The 13,759-nt window shown below is 33.5% G+C and overlaps 3 protein-coding genes across 5 annotated transcripts in view; 2 read left to right on the forward strand and 1 right to left on the reverse strand.

Annotated features, from left to right (window-relative positions):
• The window catches only part of LOC115034443 (Ig-like and fibronectin type-III domain-containing protein 2), a 12,553-nt gene extending 12,516 nt beyond the window's left edge, over positions 1 to 37 (forward strand). Inside the window, exon 9 of the mRNA XM_029491468.1 lies at positions 10 to 37. Within this exon, the coding sequence (XP_029347328.1) occupies positions 10 to 37 (28 nt within the window). The remainder of the gene's footprint in view (positions 1 to 9) is intronic.
• Positions 1 to 13,759, forward strand: part of LOC100168069 (nostrin) — a 51,411-nt gene that overhangs the window by 29,547 nt on the left and 8,105 nt on the right. The window contains exons 1-4 of one of the 3 annotated variants that reach the window (XM_029491139.1): positions 8,690 to 8,893; positions 12,504 to 12,603; positions 12,698 to 12,783; positions 12,942 to 13,192. In XM_029491139.1, the coding sequence (XP_029346999.1) occupies positions 12,517 to 12,603; positions 12,698 to 12,783; positions 12,942 to 13,192 (424 nt within the window). In that variant the 5' untranslated portion in view covers positions 8,690 to 8,893; positions 12,504 to 12,516. Of the gene's footprint in view, positions 1 to 8,689; positions 8,894 to 12,503; positions 12,604 to 12,697; positions 12,784 to 12,941; positions 13,193 to 13,759 lie in introns of those variants that run through there. The other 2 variants (XM_001950772.5, XM_029491138.1) reach the window with 2 other exon arrangements.
• Positions 559 to 4,818, reverse strand: LOC107884429. The gene is made up of 2 exons (XM_029491141.1): positions 1,103 to 4,818; positions 559 to 1,019 (listed from the first exon to the last, which is right to left on the reverse strand). Exons 1-2 carry the CDS (start codon positions 1,201 to 1,203, stop codon positions 692 to 694), a joined length of 429 nt encoding a protein of 142 aa, XP_029347001.1. The 5' UTR covers positions 1,204 to 4,818; the 3' UTR covers positions 559 to 691.

Below are 13,759 nucleotides of genomic sequence, written 5' to 3' on the forward strand. Positions count from 1 at the left end.
ACGTCACAGGAATAACCAAACAGTTTGGAATTATTAATTAACCACCGGACCAATGAAAATATATTCACTTTATAATATTATTATTATTATTATTATTACACTACATAGTGGCACGAAATTAACATAAAATATGTAAATCATTATAACACGCTTCCACATTTCACACAATATTAAATTTTAATAGTGATCATAGTATGTTGCGTACATAATTATTCGTTTCTTTGTTGAAGTATATATTGATATGAACATTATATATGAGTACTTATGTAAGCTATCATTATAATTTATTGAGTCATACTTTGGTTTTCAGAAAATTGTACCTTTTATTTTTATTGCAAATAAACTATTTTTATACAATGCATAGGTACTTACACCGTACACATAATCATAGTAACATGAATATTCAATAAGCAATAACTCATATACAGTTGATTATTATGGATTATTTTTTAAAACTATCATGCACATAAATATATATTATATATAAATTAACTATCATATTTATCAATTAATTATACGTATTATACCTAATCGATTATTTCGTTTAGTAAAAATGTATTTATCTTGTAATACATCTGCAGATGAGATTGTATAGTTCACAGTTTCTTTTTTTTTTTAAATTACTATAATCAATAATTTAATTATATTCAATATGTACACGATAGTCAGCAAAAGATTGAAATATAATCCATTAATAATAACCAGAATTAGAAAAATCGAACCAATAGATTACCGTATTTTTTTCTTCGCAAAATGTTTTAGACGATTTTTTTTTTTTTTTGTTAATATTTACCTCGAAATGTTCGGCCGTGAGACGAAATTTGCGATGTTTTGCTCCCAAATCCACTAAGATTTTGTGTAACTCGTCGGGTGTTTCCAAGAGTTCAATAGCAGTGTTAAATGCAAATCCAGTCCTGACAGAGTGTGCCAAAAAGTGAACGTTCGATTCGAGCTCTTCAAATGGAACATGAGCGAAACGATCGAATTGTAATTGATATGATGGACTTCTCTTGAACAGACTTCGGTAAAAAAGTATATGTTATATAAATCCATAATCACGTGTGTACTTAAAATACAATTAGAAAGTACCGCTTTTATATACTTGGTATAAAACGAAGTCCAAAAACCATTTGAAACAATCATCGGCCATGATTGTTTCACCAGAGCCGTCTGAGACTCGTTCAAAAATCTTGAGGACTTCATACTGCTTATGAAAAAAATACAATGACAAAATTAGTAAATACGCTTTTTGTTTTACTTATATTATTATATAATTTTCAATATTGTTTAAGTTTAGATAAGACACGTAGGTAGTTGAGAGTTTAATAGTTAAAAGAAAAATATATAATAATATATTATTTATATTTTTTTCTTAACTATCTAAATATGGAAATCGATTCATATGAAATACAGTATAAACAGATAAATAACTAGAAGAAGCATATTTCGCTCGTTAAGTATTTATGAACTTTCTGTAAATAAAAATAATGAACGAAACACAGTCTGCAGCTACAGGTTGTCTATATATTATTTATATTATGGTTAGTTTAGGAACATTGTCATTACTCATTTTACGGTGATCTATTAATTAATTCAATTCATACGTTATTTCGAAACATTTTCTTCGTCGACAATTGTTTAGTACTTTAATATTTATAGTAATCACTCATCTACCATAGGTAGAACAAATGATTTGCCATACATTATTACTCGGCCAACGAATTATACAGTTTCTGCAGTTTCATATTAACGTTTTTAAATTTGTTTTTAATAAAACATAATGCGTAAGGTTAATGATTGGATTGGCCGAGTTTTTTTGTTTTGCAATCAGTGAGTATCGGCTGACTTTACTACTTTAGCCATTATAATACAACGATAACGTGAACATTTTCTAAACCGCTATAATGAGCCCGCATAGTCGTATTGAATTTACTGTGTTTTATATCAAAGGCCATAATATATTAAACTATTTAATGGTGTCAAATACATAAAATATACTCAATTAAATAATAATATAGAATTTTAATCATAGCGAAAACATGCGTAGATAGTAGTCTGTAATAAATATACCACATACCTGTTGTTTACTGCATCGTAATTAATTTGCATATTTTTTCGTTTGTTTTCGATGCTTTTGTATCAAATAATTATTGTTTTTTTCCAGCACGTCTTTATTCCTACAAAAAGCATAACTTTATAAGATCATGCTTTTGCCGTAGAAATTTAAAGTATTCTTAAAATATACAAACGGGTTTTCAAGTTACACGTCATATTATCCGTATAATGGTAAAATAACAAATTTGAAGATAAAGTAAGAATATTATTACAGTTTCAGTTGTTTCAAACGAGCAAAGGCTTATTATATAATGCGTTTCAACACTAGTTTTTAAAAAGCTGCATCGTTCCTGCAAAGTGCGTATCCCTAATTATTGATGTACAACTTGAAAAGGGTAGGCACATTATTTACTCAAACGCTTATACTTTCAGTGACTTAAAAAATATTGTGTACAATTATTGTACACTGTATTTACAATTTTTCAAACAGTATTTTTGTAGTTATAATATATTATATTTAATTTGTATAGTAATAATTATTGAATCATTTACATTCGATCTAAAACTGATATCACGTTACAATATTATTAATACTATTTGTTGGATGATTATAATATTATTATTATAGTAATTTATAATACTACCCACGCGGCTACGTAGTACAAAAACAACAATTACACTACACTGATGTGGTCCGGTAAATATAGTTCTATAGTGTTTTTGAATACAACTATTATACTATATTTAACATATTGTATTAGTTATTTATTTTTTTTTTTACACAAATAATTGGACCGATAATTGATGGAAAATTACAACTCCGAGACACGTACCTATGTAAGGCACAGCGTCTAAAAAGGAAATACTCTAAAGATTTGTTGAGTAGCACGTGGGTTTGGTAGTAGGTAGGTATAAAGGACATAAAGGTACGCTAAATTCTGACACTCAGCCAAATTATTCGGTCAGGTATGTACTTATTATAATTATTTATAAGCTGCAAAAATGTAAAATAAAGAATACGGTAAATGATGGTTTTCGTCTATAATGATCTTGTTTTGTTGGCCAAGCCGAAGACGTGTCGATTTTGTTGTTTTCGTCAGCAAGTTGCACGTTTAGCTATGGGACAAATTACGACGATTCGCCGGTTCTAGGTCAGCATTATAATAGCAGCTGATATCGATAGAATTAAGCAGGAACAATTATCCATTTCGCGACCTCAGTCCGTTTCTCAACACGTTATAACTATTGTAAAAACGTACATTTTTAAATGAATCGCGTTTAGATAATATTGAACTCGCCGTGGTAATCCGAAAAGTTTTGATTATTTTTAAACGATTCGTTTTGAAAGTTTCACGAAAAATACTTGATGATTCGTCTGTGCAATAGTCACATGAGTTTTGATTTTTATAAAATGTCACTACAATATAGGTATACTATTAATATAATATGCGTGGTCATAGGCGCAAATAGGGGCTAAGCCCCCACCCAAAAATTGTCCATAGCCCTCCCAAACATTTCCTACATTTTGTTTTAAGCTTATTCAATACTACCAAGGTAAGGCTTTAGCCCTGCCCCCAAATCTCAAACGCTATTTGCGCCTATGTGCGTGGTGTATATTCAATGTTGTAATATTCCGTATTCGACAAGTCGATCGCGTGATTTAACTAGAGACAAATATTTTTTAGAGTATATATATTCAGTGAAACCTCTAAATACCGGACACTCTTAGTTACCGACATTTTGTACGCTGTTCGGAGGAGTCCGTTTTTCAGACGGTTCAGTTTGTAGACATTTTGTAGTGTTTTCTCAAAAAAAAACATCCGCTATTTGAAGGTGTCCGTTAAGGGAGGTTCCACTTTATATGGATAAATTACGACTAACCAACCACGTGTGTGCAGTAGTATCGTAAAATAATAATATTATATACTTCCACGACCGTACCGAGTCTGAATAAAATTTTGCCAAATGACGGGAAATCGTCAAACTAGACAAAAACAAAAAAAATGCCAGTCAAACGGTACGACAGTCATACGCAATTAAATATTATTTTGAATTCTTCTCACACACCACATCAAGAGAAAAAGAAATCATTAGTGCTGATATTTTATTTTATTGCGGGAAACACAATATCGTATTATTGTGTAGCGTTGGTATACGCGGTATCGGGTATATACCCTCGTCGGTGGTTTTGCCCGATCTGGAACTCGTCGGACGGGATACATAAAAAAATATAATATGTCAACATTCGATTTGATACACTGCGCATAATAATATACATATATCATTTCCACGTAGGACATTTTGTCCTAAGTAGATCGTATTTACCAATATACCTATATATTATATCTTATATACCTTATATACCTACAATTGGACGGACCCGCGACAACGGTACTTTAATTCAAACGATCTGGTTTCAATTTCACACGTTAGACCGCGGATAACAATTACACGGAAATTTGCGAGTTTTGCTCGCACAATTTTAATGCGATATACCAGCGAATCGTTTAGGCACACATGTACACTAAAGAGATTATAACGATTAAACAAATAAGATAAAATAATATTAAGAGTCGAGTAGGTGCAGTGCTTGTACTACGGATTTCGCCTCACTCACTGTGACGTTGAAAAAAAGAATCACACAATTATTGTTAATTAATTATCGTTATTTATTGTTAAACAATGACGTACGGTAGGTACAATGGAAAATATAATTGCACACAACGCATTATTATAAAATATTATAACAGTCGGTATTTAGGTGCAATTTTTTTTTTTTTTTTATACACCGAGAAAGTATTTAGAAATATCGCTGCTGTACACTTTTCCAGTTCTTTACAGTATTATTCTGTTCATTTTTAAAACAAACACGTCGTAACGATCTTACGGAAAGTGATGTATTCATATTATATAGTATTATAAATATACTATACGATTATTGTTGAGAAAACAATAATATTATATTACATTTCTGCACTTTTTGATTTATAGAAAACCGTTAATGTTTAGTTATACACTGCATCAACTTCAATCGAGTGTATTATTTTGTGCTTAAAATGCTGGGCATAAAATTGTCACTAACCATATATTACCAACGCGTATTAATATTATAATTGTTTTATTATAATACTATAGGTATAATATAGAATACTATAGAATATCATAATATCATCCTAGTAGGTATCAAGTATAAGTAAAATTTAATGATAATCGATGTTTTAGTGATGATGAAATTACTTAAAATTCTTATCAGTTCTTTAGTGTTCTAGCAATCTAGCGCATCATAAAATAGTGACGACTTGCATTGCACAATATTCCGGTGACTACCTATATTATACATAGATAATAACCAATAAGTATTTTTGAATAAGGTTAAATAAATAATTGTATACTAAACAAACTATTAGAATGAATAGAATTAGTAAAACTATATATATCTGACACCATGCATTAGTTTTTACTATTATTGGGCGTTTGGGAATAGGCTAATGCTAATTTGGATTTATTTAAATGATTGAGATCATTATTATTGGATAATGCGCATTAAACATCATGGTTAGCATAATAGAAAAAAAAAACGATGTATGAATGAAAAATTAAATATCAAAACTGTATACAATAGAGAAAAATACAACGAAAAGAAACCGGTAGTATAGGTACCTAAAGTAGTAGAGGTTTTGAACACAACTGGAATATTTTATTCCTATCGACTACAATGAATAATGATGTTCCAAATTATACTGCTGCAGTATGTCCCAGAATTCGAAAGTCATCATTAACTATATACCTACTGCGGGTTAGGAAATTAATATTTTTAAATCGCAGTTTCATAGAAACTATAAATACCGCAGGCTGCAACATTACAGCGTTAAAAATATTTATCATACTTGCGGTTTTTTAAAAACTTTAACTGTTTCCTTAGTAGACAAATAAAAAAAAAAAAAATTACGAATACAATATAAATGTCACATTTTGACCGACTGCAAGTGTAATATAATGTCAACATTTTGATAGAAAAATCGATTTCAAAACTAACTTTTAAAATGTGTAATGCAGAATTATTTATATACTGTGCGCTATTTATAACTGCAGTTAAGTAGTTTGACCTGCAGTAATTGCCAATATTGGTGGAGTTATTTGAATTATATAAGTGTTAATGTGTTATCGACATTTTAATCGATTGTAGGTAGTAATCCTTTTCTGAATTTAAATTATGGTAAATCGGATCAAAGTCTGTTTTTCAGGTTTAATGCGCAATTTGTGTAGATTTTCTAGAAAATTGTATAAACGGTCGAATAAAAGGGCCGCGCTTGGGGATCGAATATAGAGAGGAAATCATAATAAACTCATGAACAGGTAAAATCTTATTTGAGCACAGTTACATCTTTCGAAATAAAATATCGGAAGCACACGATATACAATATTATAACTGTCTCAGTGTGCGCGAGTTTGCCTGACAATGCGACTTATCTTTAAAATCATAGTTTTAAGTTGTAACGTATAACCGTATCTACGACTTATCTATGTATTGTAATATAAACGATGGACAATCGATCTTAGATTAAGAGGAGGGGGAGCACCAGGGCACATTCCTGAGACCCGTCCCTTTGTAAAAAATATTTTTTTAAATGCATTTTACAGACGTTTCAAACAATTTTAATAAAAAATGTTTACATCACGAAAAATGTCTAAATGAATATTCATAATAAATTTATAATATTTGATAACAATATGATAATGTGTGTAATTTAGTGAAAGTATAGGAATTGTGAACAATGCGTGATATTACCATGTACCTATACTTAATATTTATATTAGGTGTTTTTGACCTATTTGCAAGAGGTAAAAATATTTTATGATAATATTATTGCGTTTAAAAATGATTTTGTTGCTGCTGTAGTGGCTATAAAATGTAAAGTATATTTATTTTAACAATTTATAATTGTGTGTATATAATATGTGTTAACACGCCTAATTATTTTTGCTAATCTTGTAGATCATATAAGTTTTTATTTTAAATGGTACAAAATTACGTAATTACGTGTACAGACGGAAAAAGTGGTGATTAAAAATGTTTTGAAACGAGAGAGTCTGGTGGGTTTTCCGGAGTCCAATGGACCTTTAATCTGGAGTTGTGTGTAGACTTGTTGAAAATTAATTAATATTTTAACCTCAATTTAGAATTCCTAATGGTTCTGAACTTGCACGATTAGGTATAATTCATTGGGCACTGGAATTAATATGTGTTCGTATGGAGACGATTTACGTACGAGCAGACAGAGTACCACGCACGATGTCGTCATTGCCGTGGGAACGCTTATGAATTTTATGATACGCCAGATGTACAATTTCGAATTGAGCTGGTCGGAAAACGCTTTGTTGTTGATTTACTGCAGGTTAAATCTACGTACTATATGTTGTCGATATCATAATATTATTGTATTGACATTTCCTGTGACGACGACCGCATTATACTTATTTTTCTGCATCCGGCGGGGGAGAGGGACCACATTACTTTGTTCGCGGGAAACAGTTAATTGGTTTAGATGACGAGTTGTGTAAAGCATAATATATAGACGTATATTATTATGAGGCGCGGTGGTCTGGAGAGGTGTGACGATCGTAACTTTATATTTTTTACTGTCGTAGTCGAGTGAGATGGACAACCGATGAGTTACAACAATTTTGAATTTTCCTCTATAATAGTATTCGACGACCGTATTCGAAAATCGTCTATAAATATTATTTAGCACCGATCAAAATTTGAAATAGACTCGTCCAAACCCTAAACGGTTATAGTTTACAGGAAACAAATATAATTGTGTTCAGTATTACAAGTTCGATATAAACATCAAATAATATAAATTGTATTAAAACGATGTCTGCAGCGCAATGTTTGTTTTCTCTCAGACCCACGCGCAACAAATATAGATCAAACGGATTTTTGTATAAAATCGTTTTATTTTTTTAATGATTTTGGGGTAATCGCAGTCGCGAAGAACATAAGGTTCTATATTTTATTATTATTTGACTCTGAAAATAGTGAAAAAATGTGTACATCTAAATGAAATACTTTAAATGGATAACTAAATTGTTGATTCGAGACAATATTTAGACAAATCTATCGATGCCGTGCTCTAAAATACATATATTATCTATGATTTCACTCTGCGATTACTCAAAGCCATAAAAAATCTGCAGATGAATGCTTTTTTATTCGTGTCTTACGTGGGTCAGAGAGACAGAGAAAACAAACAGTGCGCTGACATCCTTAGGATGAAACAAATTTGAGCAGTACAATAATATTATAATAGCCACTCGCACACTCACACACACACACAAGGCTGATCACGTGGTTGCCTTAAAAAAAGACAGACGCATTATAATATTATTATTATTATTATACAATACGAGCGCATTGTATTTTTCGTGTTGTTTATAAATCGTCGGAGGGGAGGGGGGGTGGGCGGCGGTGCGCGGACGGCTGCGTGCGGCCACATAATAATAATATACGACTACCGCGCGAGTGCGTTCTGGGCCCCCCTCCGTCGGCCGCCGCCAACCCGACCGCACTTCCGCCACCGCCTCCGACGCCGAACGGGTTCTCCTACGTGGAAAACGATCGTCAAGTGGTCGTGCCGTGCCGCGGCGAGGTTTAGTTTTTCAGCAGTACTCCGCGAACAGCAGGTCACCGCGCCGGCGACATGTGCGCGTCTCGACGGTCGTCTGCCCGCCCGTGAAAAACCCGCCCGAGTCCCCCCACACCCCGACGACGACTTTTCCCGGATTTAGTGCGATTTCCCCGCGGACGATCTTCTTCAATCGGACAGCCGCTCGGGTAAGGAGGCATCACGATGATAATAATAATACTATAGTATTGTGTACCGTTGATTATATATTATAAAATATACTGTATCATCGGTCGAAGCACTTTTTCGATTGTACCGATGTTTTGATGAGAATAAACGTTTTAAATCTTATAAATTTGTCAATTTTCAATGCTAAATACATTCGAAAAATATTACAATAAGCTTCGACCGGTGCAAAGCAAACGTGTTTATAAATTTTATTCAAACATCTTTACGTTTTTTAAATCGAACGATTACTATAGAAGTACCTTAATTTTTGTCAGACGTAGAGCTATTTTTCCACGTGTGTTAGACAAATACAGAAAATCGACGCTTCCAATCCCTTCAAAAGTAATTATTACAGTCGAGTCGCGCATGGTAACCCGAAAACCCCGATATTTCGAATTTTTTCGTATTGCTGCTAGAAGTGTTTTTGAGTTGTGTACTCGGAAAACGCACCAGTCGTTTTTATTTTTACTCCCCTCGAGATTCGAGTTATCCGCGAAACTCGACTGTAAAATATAGTAATATTACCTATATTATATTGTCGAGGGGTATCCATCGTTTTCGAAATATATTGGACGGATTTCGATATCAAAATAATAATAATAATAATAATATGGTGTAATAGTACTGGCGTAGTCGGGGTATATGGGTTAATATACCGATCGATGGTGGTGGTATCCAAATGCGAGTACCCAATATTAATGATAGTGTCAAAAAACTGATAGTGAGAGATAACTAATAAGCGAGTTGTGACGCGAGAATGATCTGCGGGTAAAAAAAAAATTACGATTTTCGATATTTTTAATTTTCGTTCGTGCCGCTTATAATCTCTCACAGTGTAATGTTTCGATGGTTAACACGAGAGATACCTCTACCCAGGTATATAATCCCATTTTATATTATCGTTTCCACGCGATCGTGCTTTTATCGCGTCGATAATATTATACAGCTATATACACTTTATACTTTACGCATGGGCCGCCGTCTCGTGACATACATTTTTTTTTTACACTCGTGATTTCACACCGATTTTATTTGGCAACGGAAAATATAATAATAATGTTTCGACAAAATAAATATACACTACGAAGACACGCGATTTACCATATACTCGCGCAAGAATATATTATCTCAACACCGCCGCCGCTATTATAGATTCACATACGCAACAGCCGTACATAATAAGCCAATAGGTACCTATATTTAATTAAATAATGATTTTTGTTCTCGACGTCATGTCATCGTAGTATCACGCCGAGTTCATTATTATATTTTTATCACACGAAATTACACGTGTCACGGGCTTAAACCAATTATTGTTATCGTCCCGACGATTTGATATATTAATTATTATAATATTATGTACCTAGGCGATCGATTGGCAATAGGCCGTTGTTTTTTTTTAATTTCTTTTGCTAATAACGGCGCACAGTCATCGTCGTCCGTCCGTATTCGATCCATGCAAATTATTATTTATTATTATTATTATTATGACGTTTAATTAAGCGTTTTCGTAGGAATTGTTTTTTTTAAATCGAAAATCGTTACGACGAGAGCCGCGCGCGCGTTTAGTTTTACCGCACACGGAACGAAATAATATTTTCAAAGTTACTGCTCGTAGACCTGTGGTTTTTAATGCACGTATAACCCTATGGGAATGTCGGGATATATCAATATATAGACACTGACGACAATAGACTATACCTATAGTTCATATGTAAAACAATAACGTAAGGCCGTGCGTTAAAACAATAGTTTTACACGTATTATTATAATATATAGTGTATACTCATAAACGGTATTTTCGCAAATTCTTTTTGCTAGAAACTTGAATATTCGTCGACGATGACCATTGTGTGAAATATTATACTTTACACGTGCAGAAGTTGAAATAATCATATTATACCCCACGATGTTGGAATATTGTTCCGTGGCGGAGAGACTGACAAACAAATATATATATATAATATATGAACGAAGTGCAGAATAAATGTACACGCCACACACTTATAAATAAAATGAGCCAACTCTGAAAACACACTCACGAAAAAAAAAAAACAACCGATAATGTGTACAACGAACATCTGTTATGATTTTATTTTACACTCTTATTATTGATTTATAAAAATACTCAAATTTGTTTTCGTGCTCGCGTGGGCAAGCGAGACGACCAATGTGTATAGTAATACACTATCACGAATTCGTTTAGAGTCTATAAAACACTTAGCACAACATAACAAGTCACGGTCGGTGAAAAAAGTTAATTCACTTTTCGCGGAGAATTTGGGTTACTATACTATGTATTATATACAAGCACGAAGGTATAAATATGCATATATTATACACATATAACTCGCCTATTTAATTGTCTGTTGTTTTCAAGCCTAGCGCTGTAAATTGTAATGTTAAAGGTCAGTCATAACCGGGTCTGCTTAACCGTCCAATTATTAGACTCACGTACTCGAAACACTCGATAACATACTAATCGTTATCACTTCCCACCGCCACTGCGATTTTCATTGTGATGGGTCTCAATTAAAAGGATTAATTAATAAACAGAAGAAAACAAGTCGAGTATAATATCGCACGTTGTGTTCTTGCATAACACCCGACGAATTATTTTTGTGATTTAAATTGTAAGCGCGCTGCCGCGGAAGACCCTCGGACGGACAGGTTCGAGGTCTGTGATATCGTCGGAGGAAAAACGTTTTCTAGTGGAAATAATATACGATTATATTATTATCGTCTGAAATGAAAATAGCAAACAGGTAGATTTTTTTTACGCAACACATACAATACAAGTCTACGGTTTTTTCCCGTTCAAAGTACCTATACTCGGTATTGTTTCTGAAATGTCACCGGAACAGGTTTTTCAGATATGAAGCCCATTATTGTCGGTATGGAGCTGAATCACAGTAATCAGAGTTCGTATTGATGTGCGAGAAAATTTCTCTTCAAAATGCCGAGGTGAATGTGCTACATCTCGCCGTAGCAATACGCAGTGGTATATAGGTATACACATAATATATTATGTTGTAGCAGTGGTCGCAGAATATAATCCGACGACGCGTAGTTCTGCCGATTAATAGAGCGTGCTAAAATCCATTAATTACGGAATATTATTATTATTCTTTACGGTAGAAAACGATGCGCTTTTGATAAGAGTATTAAATCAATTGTTTCGTTAAAAAAAAATAATAAAAAAAATAAAGAAGCACTACGCGCAGTGTTGTTGTTAGCAACGCACGGAGAAAGCAGATGGCCTTGTTCGGATGTATCTTATGATGATGGTGGCCAGAGTGGACATTACTTTCAAAACAACTAGACCTAAATCGGCGGCTCTTTGAGGGTTCTACAACAGTCGAGTGCCCGGCCCAACCGGTTTCGTCCATATATTGTATTGACAAAAATAAATTTTACTTTTTCAATTTTTATGCGTGCACACCACCACACGCCGCGTGTGCCGTGCACGACATATTATATACGTACGCATGATACATTATCATGTGCGCTTGTTAGAAAGCTGCGCAGGACCCGACTTTGTCGAAATATTATATGATAATTATAATTGTTGTACTCTTCACGTTTTCGCAGACGTTCTGTCGCAATGAGCACGGATAAACGAAGCCTGTCCGGCAGCAGGAAGGGCAAGTTGAGGTATACGCTCAGAGGAGGATTCGACTTCGACACCATGGTAAGTGTCTGTGGGGGCAAGGCAACCTCGTAGCACGCCCACCTGGGGACGCTCGCCAAGAGTGGGCAGTGTTTTAATCGACTGAATGTTTTAGGGCCATTCGAGATATCACGAACTGCGTAAATTTGTGAAAAAGGGCAATGACTTTTGCAAGGAACTCGGAAACATCATGCAAGAAAGGTAAACAACTATAACGAGGAGTGTCGTATTGAATTATTTACACTATATTGTTATATAATTTATAATACACGCTATACGATATTATTATATCATCGTTTTTTTATTATTTTTTTTTTTTTACTACATTGTTTATATTATTGTTTTGTAAAACGACGTAGAGTGGAACTCGAGTTGCTCTATGCAAAAACAATGTCTAAGCTCTCTGTGAAACTTATGAAAGCAGCACAAAAAGGCGTCGGTTCCATACAAAAAGCTTGGTTAGTCATTGGTAAAGAGATGGAATCCGATGGTCAAGCACACCGTTGTATGGCTAATTCGTTGGAGGACGACATAGTGAAACCACTTAAGAATTTGCAAGAAACGCATTGCAGAATAAAAAAAACGGTCGAATGCAATGTCAGCAAAACCAGTAAGTTGCATTATAATGGGGGAAAAAAATAATAAGTATGGATAGTAACATTGGTAATAGATGAGATATTTAATATACCTACAGACAATGGCGTAGCGAGGAATTTCGTATGGCTGGGGGGGAGGGGCTAAGTATACAAATACAATATGTCTTTTATTTACACTTTTTATTTTTTTTTATTGATCTTGATAAAATTCTAAGGTATACACGGTCAATGTGGGGGGGGGGAGGCTTAGCCCCTTTAGCCACCCCCTGGCTATGCCACTGCATACAGATAAAATATGAAACATCTCAAAATGGACGATTTAGTAGGAATTCATATTGCGTCGGAAATAGTAAAATAGTCTTGTCTTTATCTTAACAGGAATCAACATTAATTATTTCACTATCTTTTTTTTTCTCTAATGACCTTATAAATACATACCATATATATAAATAACGAATATATCAACTCATTTGAACCTAAGCTTGTGATAGAATAGAGTTAACATTTGTACAGTTTGTTACATAGGAAAAAAAAAACGACTTATCAAATAATCATTGATACATATTTACATTATGGTTAGT

Source organism: Acyrthosiphon pisum, chromosome A3 (genome assembly GCF_005508785.2).
Source record: "Acyrthosiphon pisum isolate AL4f chromosome A3, pea_aphid_22Mar2018_4r6ur, whole genome shotgun sequence".
NCBI lineage: Eukaryota > Metazoa > Arthropoda > Insecta > Hemiptera > Aphididae > Acyrthosiphon > Acyrthosiphon pisum.